This window comes from Moschus berezovskii, chromosome 28 (genome assembly GCF_049115385.1).
Source record: "Moschus berezovskii isolate FMDL1 chromosome 28, NW_MosBer_1.0, whole genome shotgun sequence".
Taxonomy (NCBI): Eukaryota; Metazoa; Chordata; class Mammalia; order Artiodactyla; family Moschidae; genus Moschus; species Moschus berezovskii.
The window spans coordinates 13,117,462-13,133,080 of record NC_142487.1 but is presented as its reverse complement, the minus strand read 5'-3'; the positions used below and the strand labels follow the sequence as shown (position 1 = coordinate 13,133,080).

Here is a 15,619-nt window from a genome sequence, read left to right as displayed (position 1 = left end):
TCAGAAATGTTTCTTGAATTTCTAATTCAATCATATATCCGTGGTCAGTTTGAAAGTGATCTGCTTGATTAGGATTTCTGTCATTTCTAAAACTGCACTTGAAAATATTGTCTACTTTATAAGGGACAAGGTTGTTTAAAGATAATTTCAGAAATATTCTGCAGGTAAATCTGTGCAGGCTGTTAATGAAAATGACTATACAAAAGTTTCCTTTTTCCTTGTAGTTTCCAGCAAACTTACAGACCCAGTTAGTCCCCAGTGGAGACAATTAGAGCCTTGAAGGAACCAGGTAGCTCCTATTCCTTTTAGGTACTTCTGCTTTTCCCATAACTGTTGAATTTTGTATTGTGCATATAAACCTCTGAAATTCCTTTAGAAATAAATATGACAGAACTTCCTGGTAAGTAAACAATCAGTATAAATGTCTATCTCAGGCTGTCATCGTAATCTAACACACCTTATTTAATGTCCACACCCAGGACAAAGCAGAGTAAGACAGAGCAAATTACTGAATAGAAGTGAAAAAAAAAAAGTCTGACTTAGTGATGTGCTTTCCAGAGTCCGTACCCCTCTCTTGGTGGAGGGTAGTGTGGTTTCCATGGCTGCACCAAGGCCAAGATGCTTTGGGTCCTCTATCTTCCTGTGCTGAAGCCCAAGTTCTCAACTACCCTTACAGTTTTCCACCTCCTTAGTTCACCCGCTTCCCGAGCCACTCCCTTCCCTTGTTTCTCCTTCTTTCCTCCCCCTGCTTCTGCTGCTTCTCTCCTCCTCGCCTTTTTTCCAGCTGCCTCAGAAAAGCAATACTTGGGGAAAGGAAAAAGGAGGGAGGAGGAGACAAGTCAAAAGTTACAATTTGTCATTTAGAAAAATCGTCTGCTAGTGTTAAACACTTAATGGGTTCTTCAGAAGCAAAAATAAGGACAAATCCGTTAAAACAGTATGTTAGACTCTCAGAAATAGAGAAGAACAATCAAGAAATGCGCCAACAAATACCTGTTGAGCATCTACTCTATGGAGGTCCTGGGCTAGTGCTGCAACAGTATTCAAACTAGAAACAAATGTTATTGGAGACCCTTAACTTAAGGAGGATAGAGTCTAGTAAGCCACATGGGCCACAGTAAATAGCCACATAAGTGAATCATACAAAATTCTACACGTGATGTTACATGAAGCAAATGAGCAGGTACTGGGCAGAGTGTTCTAGAGACGATGTGTACCAGGTTCTCGAAGGCAGGATGCGCTCTGACGGAGGCTCACGGGAGGGAAGGCTTGGGATGGGCACTGAAGGATGAGTGAACTCTGGGGAGGAACCAAGAAGTAGAAGGGAACTGCAGCCTTAAAATTCATCCTCTTGCCACCAATAACTGGTCTTAAGATTTAGATAGGAATGAAAGGTGGAACCTGGTTGGAATTTGAAGAGAGAATGAATAATGCCTCTTACCAGGTCCCTGGGGAGTCATCTTCTCAGCCATCTGGGATTATTGCTATGGTTGCTATTAAGCCAAAGTACTTATTTACTAGGATTCACCACGTATTATTTTTTCTCCTAGATTCAACTAATCCATACCCAAATGGTCTTCATCAAGACCAAATGCTCACCTCAAGAACTTATAATAACCAAGCAGTGTGATGAAAAGAAAAGTCAAATCATTTATTTGTGAATCAAGAGAATTAGTCTTGAAGATCTTTTTAGTTCTAACATTCATATTATCTTCCCTTCTATTTCTTTGGCACCCTGGCTAAGAAAGATTACTCTTGTTTCCCCCTCACACAAAAGTTCAAAAGCAAAGAATCTGTTTTGCAGTAAAATTTGAATTTCCTTCACCCAAGAATGACTCCGCAGGTAGTACTGTCCTGCTGCTGCAGGATATAGAAAGCCTTTCCATCAATATGTGGTACTGATGTCACCAGTGGATGTGAGTTCTCATCACAGAGCAATTGTTTTCAGTACCAAAGGATGGAGCCAGGCATAAACAAAGAAATGCCATCTGTGTCTTGCTCAATTAAAGGTATGCTCTTCATTTATTTAATTATTTTCTTAAAATATAATTGTTATTGCCAGAAAAAGGAGGGGAAAGCTACCGTTGGTTTTTATTTTGTTAGGTATTCTCCCTCTGATAGATGGAAGCATGTATCTTTTTAATGAATATCACCTGCAAGAAATCTAACCTAGGGATATTTATTTCTTCTTAGCCTATTAAATGGTCTAAGATTTATAGTCTGCTTGATATTTTCGGTAGGCAACAATCTATCTAATGAATAACACATAAGGAGCATGGCAAAGGTAAATTCTCATTTCTTTCTATAGCCAAACTGAAAACAACTGTTGGTGACTTTGAACCACATGCATACATGTCTCTTGAGGGGAGGAAGTGCTGAGGATGGTTCATTCACAGACCTAGGCATCCAAACGGAGAAGGCAATGGCACGCCACTCCAGTACTCTTGCCTGGAAAATCCCATGGATGGAGGAGCCTGGTAGGCTGCAGTCCATGGGGTCGCTAAGGGTCGGACACAACTGAGTGACTTCACTTTCACTTTTCACTTTCACACATTGGAGAAGGAAATGGCAACCCACTCCAGTGTTCTTGCCTGGAGAATCCCAGGGACGGGGGAGCCTGGTGGACTTCCATCTATGGGGTCACACAGAGTCAGACACGACTGAAGTGACTTAGCAGCAACTTAGCATCAGCAGGCATCCAAAAGCGGGAGGAGCCTCTACCATGCATTGTGCATGAAGGCCACAGTTTTCAGATGGAGTTACTGTAGGGGCAAGCTGAGGTTCAGTTCCTCAGGCTGAAACCTATGACCTCTTCGGAGGGACCAGCAGGAGAGGGTGGCCAGATGCAGAGCAGGGGTGGAAACGTGGGTTGCAAAGACAGGACTGCACTCTAGTGTCCCAACCTTAACACCAAGCCCTTTGTCCATGGCAGGTGGTGAATTCGGAAAGGAATTTGGGGATGACTAGCTAATTTGTCTGGTGGGCTGCCATCTATGGGGTCGCACAGAGTCGGACACGACTGAAGTGACTTAGCAGCAGCAGCAGCAGCTAATTTAAAAACCTTTACTCTTTCACATTTTGACTGGAACTTGTTTGCCAGTCAGTGGTTAAATATCCACCGACAATGATTTTAGAAGACAAATTTAAATTGATGAATATTTAGGTGCATGGCTGTTGGATGCTATGAACAGAGTGAAAAGGGAGGCAACATGATTATTATGCTCAGCAAGTTCTGATTTCCCTGATGCTACCTGGAACTGCTTGGTGATGACAGAGTCGGGATTAGATAGCCTGAGCTTAAGTAACTCTCTTTTCACACTCCCTCAGAGAAGGACGGGGCTGCTGAATTAAATGAAAGGGCCACAAATGGAGGGTGCAAACTTCTTCTCCAAATCGGTCATACTCCAACCTGGACAATTCCATTCTGCAAAGCAGAATTCGCTGTTGTACTGATAAATGTAGTGACTCAATCAACACACAGTGATTGAACACTTAAGAGAAAATCAAAGGGTAAAAAGGGAGAGCTAAGTGGGAATTTAATCAGAAGAGTAGGATATCCTTTGGACAGTGGCTCTAGGGAACGACAGCCTCTTCTGCCTTTCTGCTCTACACAGAGCCACTCCAGAAGAAGCTGTGCTGCTACAGATGTGGGTGTGGATCCCCAAGGGAGGTGTTCATAGCTGTGGACAGCGCACACATACCCAAGTACACCAAGGAGATCCATGCCCTGGCTAACCTTCTTTGATTCTAAACAGACTGAACACTAACATCTGCTTCACCATCTCCACCCATGATCCTCCTCTGCCACAGGTGGAGAGAGAGCCAGTCTATTTCAGCACATTCAACAATGCTACAAGCATTTATTTAACACCAAGTCATATGTCAGGAACAGGGGAAGAGGAGGGAGCAATAGAAAGCTTCTCAGAAGCCAGGGAGAAGAGAGACAAGTGCATAAACAAGAAACGTGAAATGAAGCACATCCTCCATTAGAAGGCTGCCTAGAGGAGCATGGGGCCAGCCACTGGTGAGGAGACAACTCTTCTACTCCAAATAAAAGAAGGGAGATATTTGAGCTTGGAAAACCTCTGGAGAGGCCAATTTTGAAAGGTTACTCTAGGCAGAAGGAATACTGCATAGGGGCCCATAGGGGCACAGCAGGACAAAGAAAGTTTAAGGAAATTCAGGAGACTGCTGTGACCAAAATACCAGGTGCAATGGAAAAGAGAGATGACTCAGATTGTGGAGAGCTTGGTTTCTGCCTTGCAGAGTTAGGATTTTATTCTGTGAGCTCCGGGGAGCCAGTAGAGGCTTTTAAGAAGGCCTTGCAGGGAAGGAGCTAATGTTCTGATTTTGTGTACAAACAATTTGAAAACAATTGTAGTGCACAGAGGTTTTGCCTGAGGCCATTCAGCCAGTGAGGTCTGGAACAGAGGTCTTCCTACCTGCAACCCAGACTGCTTTCCACCAACGCAGGCTGATTCCAGAGTCAATATATCATTGTGGGAAGCAATATATCTTTTTGGACATCCTGTGGGAAGCAGAATCCTTACCTGCCAATAAGAAATTGTAATCCTTACTTTAGTGAAAGAAAATGTTACTTTGATGGCTTCCAAGTTATCAAGTATATATTTCTATTGAGTCACTTACCATAATGTCACTGTGACTAGTAACCCAATCCTGCCTTTCTGCACTAAATTGTGAGTTCCTTGCAGTCAGGGACTACAGCTTCAGTCAGTCCTTCAGATAAGTGTTAACTAAATAACGTCCATGTGCCAGACACTGTGCTGGCCCCAGGGGACGCCACTCCAGGTGACCCGGACACGGAATCATTCCATCTGTGCACTCCCCATGCCTGCACTCAGGGCTGACCTCCAATACAGTGTGTGAATGACAGAGCAAGCAGCAGCTGCAGAGCTGCTAGGGCTGCACTATTTCCCCCCACACATCACGGAAGTTTTCCTGAAGTTGTGCCTGGTGTGTGCACAGGTTGTCAAGGGAAAAAGCCCCCTTTGCATCCTTCCATTCAGAAATGCCAGACTTAGGGCAGATGCACACAGCCAGGCTGGACTGCACAGTTTCAGGCCAAATTGAGAATGAGCAGGTGCGAGAGCTCTCAGAGTTGGTATCCAGGAAAGCATCTCATCAGAAGCCACGGAAGTTAGGAAACTAAGAGGGTAATGCCTTCCACTGCCTTCTAGGGTCTTCCCCTGAACATTTGTAATTCTTAGCTCTCTTGTGTGACTGAGGAAGACACTACAGCCCTGAAACATAGAAACCACTAGGCTGTAGGTTCAGCTTTGGACTCCAGAACCCAAATTCCAACCATGTTACTGCCCGCCTACTATGTGTCCTTTAGCTGGGTGGCTTCAAGCCCAGACTGGACCAGCCTAGTGGGAATGTCCTCGTGCTGGACAGGCCAGAAAGGGCCACCAGTGACCGCAGCCATGCCCTGGTGAATCAGCCAGCCTCCTTAAGCCCCTGAACTGGTAGGCCTGGTCCAGTTTCCAGGTTCCTGCTCAGTTCATCCCCAGCAGTGAGCAACATGTACACCAAGTGCAACAGCTTTTGTCCAAGAATGCTCCTGTGCCCTAACCTGACTCTGGACCCTTACCTGTTCCTGCTGCTTGGGGATCATTATCATTCATCTTGTTCCCAAGGCAACCAGTAGGTTGCAAGCCGTCCTACTCCATTCTGGAAGAATCATTCTCAATGGAAATTCTTAGTATCCACTTGCTGCCTGCTGGCTTTACTTTAACTCTGCTGCTGCTGCTAAGTCGCTTCAGTCACGTCCGATTCTGTGCGACCCCATAGATGGCAGCCCACCAGGCTCCCCTGTCCCTGGGATTCTCCAGGCAAGAACACTGGAGTGGGTTGCCATTTCCTTCTCCAATGCGTGAAAGTGAAAAGTGAAAGTGAAGTCGCTCAGTCGTGTCCGACCCTTAGCGACCCCATGGACTGCAGCTTACCAGGCTCCTCCGCCCATGGGATTTTCCAGGCAAGAACAACCTTATCACCAGAGCCAAAGTTGAACAAGACAGTTGCCCCATGTGTGGCATGAACATGAAAACACGCTTCAGTATGGTGCTATGAGAAAACACTGGATTCCAAGTACAAGGTTCTGGGTGGAAGTCTCACTTCTGCTCCCACCATGGGCCCTTGAGTGGGTGATTGACCTCTGGGGGCCTACTTCCTGCCATAACACAGGGGTGCCCTCTGTCCCCATTTGAGAGGTTGTACAGATGAAATGAGAGACAGGGCTTCCTTTTCTGTTTGCCCCTCCATCTAGTTCCAAAAATATGTGATGGCCTACAATGAAGGAAACATATACAGTAAGCCTTACTATAAAAAGAAAAGATCCAACTCTTTGCGGAGGAAGGATGAGACGGAAGGAAGCATATCCACACTCTCAGCTGACCGAGTTAACAGGGAAGTGTTTAGAAGTTCTGATGAGAGAGGGGAAGAGCAGTGGGTACACCTGGTGTTTGGTACTGCTGCTCAAGGGAAACCAGGTGATCGGCCACCCCCACCTAAAGATGGCATTTTGATTTGTCTTTTGAAAACCAACAAGACACATGTACCAAGTGAAAAAGGGAGGTCTACTCCCACTCTCAAGTATCTGTCCTAATGAAACAATCCCAGAAATAAAAAGCTACATAAGAATTGCTCAACTGCTTTCAAAAATCCAATAATAGCAGATTATTACAATATATTTTTATCTATATTCACTCAATGAACTATTATCTGCTCATTAAAATCGAGAAGAAAATATGGGAAAGTAATCGGGACAATGTTAAGTGAAAGCAAATGCAAATGGATACAAACAATGATTAGAGCTCCCCAGGATTTTTTTCACAGAGATAGATGGTAGAGAGGAGTATTCTAACAACCGAACCTAATCCTGTTAGGCTGGTGAGATTGTGTGTATGAGTGTGTGTGTTTCTTTTCATGAAAAGAAATCTCAAAATATTTTTACAAATGTTTTTGTGAAAACAGCTAATATCAAAGAAGTAATAGGTCATGCCTCTGAGCTCTCTGCAGCCCACCTTTAACTGTGTAAAAGGCAGGCAGGGGTGATTTCAATCCTCTCAAAAGTGCCTATTATCACTGGGGGATGGGAGTAGTGGTTAAGAAACTAAACAAAACCCACTAAGGACACATGTGGCCTTGGCAACCTTTGGTTACTATCCCAAGGGCCACTGGTTTTAAATCCAAGAAGTCGGTGCATCAGAGTTGAGAGCTCACTCCTCTGGGAGTCTTGGTTCAGTGTGGCCTGACATAGCCAAAGTCCGCTTCCCAGATCCTGCCTCACTTCCTAGTCTGCAAAGCAAAGAGACTGAGATCAACAAATTCTGAAGTCCTTCTTTTTTAAGGGTTCAGTGACTTTATGATCCTCTGAATCTCTACCAGAATAAATTCATTTTAATAAGTGAAATCCTTTATAATAAAATATCTCTACAGTAACAAGAATTCTGCTTCTCAAAAGGCAACCACAGACTAACAAGAGTGTGAATGTGGAGTTAGATGAAGGTTTGAATCCAATTTGCCACTTCCCAGATGTTTCTACTATTTTAGGAAATCAATCAATCTTGCTGTAAAAGAGAATTAAATGTGATAATTTATGAAATTCCACATGGATGGTGAGTGGCCAAAAACACTTAACTACATTGAAGCCAAATGGCAAATAAATAACAAAATATATATCATATACAATAATCTTTCTATTCTTGGAAGATGTCAATATATTCTGAAAGGCTAATTTCCGAGAATCATTAAGAGCCAGATTTCTCAGGTTTGCTTGGTACATGTGTCTTGTTAGTTTTCAAAAAGTCACATAATCTTATTGCCCATTGTCCTCAGGAAGACACATGTGTTCTGACTTCTGTTTGGAAAGTGTGGCCACTCATAGTGCATCTCCTGGTTTGACTGAGACCCATGTTCAACCCAGACCAAGATGACTCTCTGATTTTAAAGAATGTTCACGGTCACGTAACCCCAACCCTAACCAACACTAACCTAACCACTAAGGTACAACACTCAAGTGCAGTGCTGAGTTCTGCACTTGGAAGGTCTAATGGACAAAGATACAGACTGGATATTATATTTCTGAGACCCCAGTATTTAACTATGATATGACCCTAGGGAAGTCATTTGCCCAGTCTGGGCTGCGATTGTTTGGTGAGGGGGCTAGTCTGGAACGTAATTAAGGCTTCAGCTTTCAAATGCAGTGTGTCTCTGTGAGCAGTTGGCACTGTTAGCAAATTCTCTTAGTAAACGCTTTGGTTCTAACTTCATTCCTACGTGAAGTCATTTGGATCCAGGGCCTCTTACCCTCAATGATGCAATTGGGCTGGTGCTGTTGTGTAGACCTGTTTCCTGTCAACTGAGGGAATGCACAAGATAAACCTGGAGGTCCCTGTGTGGTCTGGATTTAACCCAGGGGCAATATTATCATCTGACCCCAAACAGAACAAGCCCCAGAAGATCATCCATTTCCTTAAATCACTGGCTGGATCCATGTTTAATGCATTCTTGTCAACCAAGAGAAAGACACACAGTCTTGCTCATTCTGAATCAGAAAGAGGCAAAAAGACCCATGGAGGAGGAAAGGAGGTGGAGAAAGTGACAAATCTGAAAGGCATTCTTTAAAAAAAATTGAGAATGTGCTTCTTTGTTAAGACTAGGACACTCTGAGACGATGAACTAAGGTGTTCGATTCCACTGAACACAGACTGTGGCAGGTTATAAAAGCACCCAGCTAAGGACTCATTCGTGGTGAATCTGAAACTCTTCTTTTTTTCAGATGTTCAAAGAAGGGGCTTCTGTCTGGTCTTGATATAGGGATATCAATGGGAAATGTCCCTTCTGGTAAAGGTAGGCATAGAGGTACCACTAAGACACAAAACTTACCAGTGCCTGAATCCAGAGTCTGGCTATCCCCCGCCACCCACCATACCCCTCCCTGTGGGTCCCCTCCCTCTCCTCTCAATCACCTTCGCCCTTCAGCCAGCTGCTGACTTGTCCCTGCATTTTCCCAGGATAGGCTTCACCACTGCCCCTCCAGCCAGTCCCTAAATCCTTCCTGAGTATTTGCATTGTAGCTCTGCTTGCACCTGCTTCAGAGACCCTGCCTTTCTCTCCCTGCAAAAGCGGCTGCCCTAAGCCCCCTCCCACCCGTTAGCAGATTCCCAGGCAGATGACGCCACAGAATGAAAATGACACCACAGAATGAAAAGGCCAGTGGAGGCTGCAATTCCCTTGCCTGCTTGCTCGGCCTGCCCTGCTGTGGCTTTTGTAGAAAGCTCCCTGGGAGCCTCCCTCCTCTCCCTATCCTCCTCGCAGGCCTCTTCTCTCATCTGCTGTCCCTTGTTGCCCAGGCTCTCTCTCCACTGTTTCTCTAATTTGTTTATTGACTTGGGGAATCAAATCACCTTTGTTCAGACAAAGAAACAGCCTGGTGTAACGGAAGACGCATTTATTTGGAATCAGGAAAGCTGTATTTAGATGCAGACTCAGGATGGAGGGCTGGGAGGGCCCTCCAATATCATCGCTTTCGAGCTTGTCACTTCACAGGTGAAGAAACAGAAGGCCCAGAGAGGCTGCAGTTTCCTTGTCACTGGGCAGCTGTGTGTCCTGAGGCTGTCATTTTGCCTCAGTTTCAGTTTCCTCATCTGCCTGGCAACAGAAACAATATGTTTCAACTTCAAAGGCCATCTTAAAGATGGAAATTGTGCTGATTGACCAGAGCAGTAAATGTGTAATCCTGACTCCATTTTCATCCTTAACAGAGGAGTATGTCTGATTAGGGGACCCACATGGCAAGTCCTTTAAAGTCAGAGACTTGTGTGAGCAGAAGTACTTAAGGTTTCAGGGAATGGATGCAAGCTTGTTGCCCTCTGAACTGTGGACTCCTGTGTTCAGTAGTGCACAAATCATGCAGCTGTACATGGTATTCCAGGAGGTCAGAAATTGAACAGATTTTTTAAAAAAAATGGGATTGTATTTCATAATCAGATTTGGAGAAGAGTATATCTTGCTGACTCCACAGACCTTCTGGGACAATGAAGCAAGAAAGAAGTATAAACTAGGAAGCACCACAGGCCCAAATCACACAAAGATATTAAACACTGGTATTAGTAGTACCCAAAACTTGCTGCTGCTGCTAAGTCGCTTCAGTTGTGTCCGACTCTGTGTGACCCCATAGACAGCAGCCTACAAGGCTCCTCCATCCCCGGGATTCTCCAAGCAAGAACACTGGAGTGGGTTGCCATTTCCTTCTCCAGTGCATGAAAGTGAAAAGTGAAAGTGAAGTCGCTCAGTCATGCCCAGCTTAGCGACCTCCATGGACTGCAGCCTCCCAGGCTCCTGCGCCCATGGGATTTTCCAGGCAAGAGTACTGGAGTGGGTTGCCATCGCCTTCTCCAAGTACCCAAAAGCAGTGTCAAGCATAACAACAACAACCAAAATATGATAATTATGAGAGGTGAAAGATGTGTTAACTAACCATATTGTGTTAAACACTTCACAATATATACATGTATTGAATTATATACAATGAATATATACATTGTACACCTTAAACTTAATGTGATATGTCAATTATATCTTGATACAACTGAAAGAAAAAAGCAGTAGTGTCAAAAAGGCTTCAGCTATCTGGAACCCCAGTCCCAAGAAAATGACCAAGTTAAACAGCAGCAACAGAGGGTACTGGTAAAATGAATCTTATTGGACATCCTAAATAACTTTTGCCCATTTTTTCCTTCCTTGCCCCCTAGGAAGTAGCCACAGACTCCTCCTTATGGCACTCCATCTTCAAACCCAACTCATAAAGTTCAATTCTAAAGCCTTGCTAATAGCTCCCATCGCTAAGTTCTGAGGTCCTGATGAATTTGACCATACAGTTTAATGTTAGATTGTATATAGTCTAATTCTGTTTCCTCACCAAGAGAGAATCTTTTCTTTGGGGGAAGTGGGGAGGAGCACAGAGCAGGAAGGTCACACAGCTTGTTGCCCAACTAAGGAACTTAGTTTGAACTTAAGAGATTGAACCCAGGCCCCATAGCAGTGCAAGTACAGAGTCCTAACCACTGGACTGCCAGGGAATTCCCAAGATGAATTCTTACGGGTGGGAACTATATTTTCTTTTATTATCCTTTGTTGCCCAACATGCACCGGGCATATAGTAAGAGCTTAGTAAATATCGGTGAGTAGCTCGATTTCTGAACTGAAGAGAGAATAAGAATCCAAGTCTATACTGAGCTCCTGGCACCGTATGTGTCAGGCCCAACAGTTCCACAACTTCCCACCAAGTTCTCCCTGCCCAGCAGTATATTTATGATACTAGAGGCAGGAACACGGCCCAGTTTATGAGATTTCAACAGACACAGTACAGCTAAAGAGAATTCAAAGACCCTAAATTCCACATACTTCAAGTTCACAGCCCCCTCCACACACCTATGCTCATGCTATTTCACTTACCAGGAAAGCCTCCTCTCCAAATCTGATTACCAAATACAATTCAATTTTTTAAAAAACCTATTCAGATTCTGACCTCCTAGAATACCATGTACAGCTGCATGAGTTGTGTACTACCTAACATAGAAGGCCACAGTTCAGAGTTCAAGCTTGCATCTATCCCTGAAGCCTTCAGTACTTCTCCTCACTTAGAGCTCTGACTTTAAAGGACTTACCACGTGGTCCCCCTAATCAAACATGCAGTCATTAGGAAGGGAATTATCTTTAGCCTCTGCTTACTGCTAGAAGCGTCTACTTTCTAGGTCACATAAAATTTGGCATAATTTAAACCAACAGATAATATTTCTGCTTTGCCAATCTGGATGTTTGAGAAGCCATAGATAACCTTTACTCTGTTTATTGTAACAAATTCCATTTTAAGGAACCAGAGGCATTTGACTGAGCTCCTGGCCTATTCAGTTTACTTCTGATTCCTTTGGGCCAGAGCTCTTTCCAACCTCACAGAGCAACCTCCACTTCTTAAATCTGCAGAGAAAATAAATCTATCCTCTTCCTCCATCACTCTGCCTCTTCCTCTCTACTTCAACCCAGAAGAACAAATGCAAGATTTATGGCTGAGTCAAAAACAGAAGCCTTACAGCTCATGTCTCAGGGCAACTTCTTCTTCCAGAACCCAGACATATAAGGAGTGTTGAACCCAAGGTCTACACTAAAGAGACAGAGCAGAGTGGGATCAAGGAATGAAGGAGAAGAAATCAAGGGCACACAAAGCCTGGGGACTTCACCACTAGGGAAAGACCCTTGTTTCAGAGAAGGGGCATACTCTCTTCAGTTCAGCACCACTTTCAGGAAAATTTTCCCTGTATTCTGGAGATGAAGAAATGATGCACAATCTGAGCATAAAAGCTGTTCCTATAAGCCCCTCCATCTCCACACTGCAAGAACCCCAGTTCACAGCCTCTAAGAGACAAGGTTGTCCCTCCTCACTCCACATACAATGAACCGAAGTCAAGGCTTTCTGTTCTCAGCCAAAGACTGTGAACTGGAGCTGAAAACTCAAGTCTGAGTGGCTCTGAAGTAATTTCCTTTTTACTCCAGTCTATAGGCGAATGCTTTATTTTCCTGACCATCCAGGGAATTTATTGTCAAAGCCATCATTTTTAAATTTTTGGACATCATTTGAACGTTTACTAGTTCGGATAAAGAACTTGTCTCCCCAAGCAAAGGGCAAAACTGCTGAGGGCAGGAAACAGGTCACACCTGGCATATCATCTGAGGCACTCAGTCAGGCCCTCTGTCAAATTTGCCATCTGACTTCACCGGGCCAGAGCTCCTCCCCTCACACTGCAACCTCCATTTCCACCACAACGACCTGGCATTAGGCGCAGGTTTTGCACAAAGCAGGTGGTATATTTTTGTAGAACTTTGCCCAAATCAAATAAGCAAGAAGTAGCTTCTGGAAGAGTCTGCCCTCTGCTTTTCAGGTGAGGTTCTCTGATCACCTGCTCTGTTTTCTAACTAACTCACCAGTCTTTCCCGATACTCCCACTGGATTCGGAGCCCCCTCTCCATTACTTAGCCCTTGCGTCAACTATAGACCACATCAGGTCACACTCTGCCTCCCTCTCCCATTAGGCTGGCTGTTCCTAGAGGGCAAGAGCCCTTGCCCTTACTCATCACTATATTTTCAGCCTATAGGACTTGCTAAATTTAGCACCTGATCAATGGTATTTGTGAACTCAAAACAGGAATTGGACCAAAGGACTTGTAAATCTGGCCTGGCAGACAGGGCCACCAGCACTGTTCTAACACCCCAGCAGACTTGTGGTCCCAGTCCAGAAACAGATGTGGTCTATTAGGGTATCAGCTCTCAGAGGACTCTGAATTTATGACTCAAGACTTGCATCTGCAGAGCCTTGCACAGTGTCTGGCATACTCTACAGAATGACTATGTGTATGTGGAATAAATTAATTACTGACTTCAAACTGGATCAGTTCCCACATACTCTCTATTTCCTCAGAAGGCAAAGTTGTGTAAGTTTCCCTTTTTAATGATTGGCAAAGTCATAGAAATTTAGACTCTGATGGAGATAAAGAGCTGATTCCAATTTCTCATTTACAGATGGGAACACTGAAGTCCAAGATCTCACAGAAGGCCTCCTACTCTCAGTCTAGCACGCATTCAACTCTGCCACTGTCACATTTTGCAGGAAATCCAAGAGCCTGGGAGGCCTATGGCTGAGCCACGAGACTCTTGGCTCCTTTCTTCCCATCTCTGTCCAGCACTTGTCTCTTGATAGTGAAGAGAGTTTTCTCTTGGAAAAAGGTTGGGAAAAGAGCCTTTTTTCTTCCCAAGCAGAAGCCAGAAGGTTTTTCTGTACTTGGACATTCTAGGAGAGAATCCATCTTCATACAGTATCTTCCAGTGGTAATGCCTCAAAGTCATCCTTCATGAAAGGACAGAGTCATAGAATGGACTGCTGAACTTGAGTTTTGTTTGACTGTAGAAAAATCAATGGAAACGGATTCTGAGAAACAATTTAGTGCCTTCCTCCCCAGTGACCCAGCAGGAAAGAATTTGCCTGCAATGCAGGAGACCCAGTTTCCATCCCTGGGTCCGGATGATCCCCTGGAGGAGGGCATAGAAACCCTCTCCAGTATCCTTGCCTGGAGAATCCCATGGACAGAGGAGCCTGAGGGGCTACAGTTCATGGGGTCGCAAAGAGTCAGAGACGACTGAAGTGATTTCGCATACACACACGCATACACATCCCCTTTTATAGCCTGTTTCCTCTCTGCTCTATGGATAACTGGCATTCAAAATCAACATGTCATTGATATGAGCCCAAAGGAACCCCTTAGAGTCACTTATTGTTAATGCCATGGAAGCAACAATCTTGGCACCACCCCTGACGTGTGGAGCTTTCACATTAAAGAGAACAATCCTGAAACTAGAGAAAGCCTAGACCTGCTGGAGTATGGCATTCTCTGCACTCTAAGGCTCTCATCCAATCAAAAATGCTTAGAAACGTTGCCCATGACTTGTCATTTTCCAGCTCACATGTTGGAATCACCCCAGCTCACAACTAGAAACTTGATTTTCAGGATGTTAGTAGGAGGTGATTCAATGTACAGCTGGAGAACAGCCATCAGTGTTGACACAAAAGAAGCAACCACCCACAGTCCAAGAAAAGGTGCTCTGCCAGGACACCATTCAAGTGGATGGCACACTACGCCAAGCTGATGTACAAAAATATCTCAAATACAATGATGGGGAGAATAAAATGAAGTGTTCATTTAAGAAAATAATTCACCCACAATAGCTTGAGAGATCATTTCCTCTTGCTCAGCTATTTTCTATAGAAATTAGGGAGCACTAAAAATCAAACAGGATTCTAATCAAATCACGGGCTTCCCAGGTGGCTCAGAGGTTAACGCGTCTGCCTCCAATGCGGGAGACCCGGGTTTGATCCCTGGGCCGAGAAGATCCCCTGGAGAAGGAAATGGTAACCCACTCCAGTATTCTTGCCTGGAGAATCCCATGGATGGAGAAGCCTGGTAGGCTACAGTCCACGGGGTTGCAAAGAGTCGGACACGACTGAGCGACTGAACAGAACAGAACAGAATCAAATCACAGATATTCAAAGAGCCTTTGTGTATCAATAAAAATTATAGAATTTGAAAAAAATGAATTTATTCAAGCATTTTTAGGAATGAGACCACTATCAATGTGGCATACGGCATAACCTCTGCAAATGTCTATTGTGTATGCCATGGGAAAAGAGAAGCTGAAGGACAGAGGCAAAGAGGGATGTCTATAGAGGCTTATGCAGAGGCTTCCTCCCATGAGCCACAGGGCAACACTGCCCTGCACTCTGTGCGTCACATAGCTCTAAATCCCACGAGCCCTGAGACTGGTGATGGGGCAGCGGCTCAGGCCACCAGTTCAATATACCTGGGCCTCCTGGAGCTCATTTCTATAGGGAACAAGATCACATGGTTATTCTCCAGTGAGACAGTGGGTTGTCCTGCTCAAAACAGCTGTCTGTAGGAACATGAAAAGAACGGCAGGCTCAATGACTATGCCAGCACTTGGACCAGTTGCCCTAAGAATCCCCATCCTTGTTGGGAACCCCACTGACAG

General features: G+C 44.5%; 1 protein-coding gene across 5 annotated transcripts in view; it reads right to left on the bottom strand.

The window, feature by feature from the left end:
* The window catches only part of SETBP1 (SET binding protein 1), a 406,613-nt gene that overhangs the window by 244,401 nt on the left and 146,593 nt on the right, over window positions 1–15,619 (bottom strand). For 3 of the 5 annotated variants that reach the window (XM_055417274.2, XM_055417276.2, XM_088833427.1), the window contains exon 3: window positions 4,443–4,550. The exons of the other annotated variants lie outside the window; for them this stretch is intronic. In XM_055417274.2, coding sequence (XP_055273249.2) covers window positions 4,443–4,550 — 108 coding nt within the window. The remainder of the gene's footprint in view (window positions 1–4,442; window positions 4,551–15,619) is intronic. 5 annotated transcript variants of the gene reach the window in all.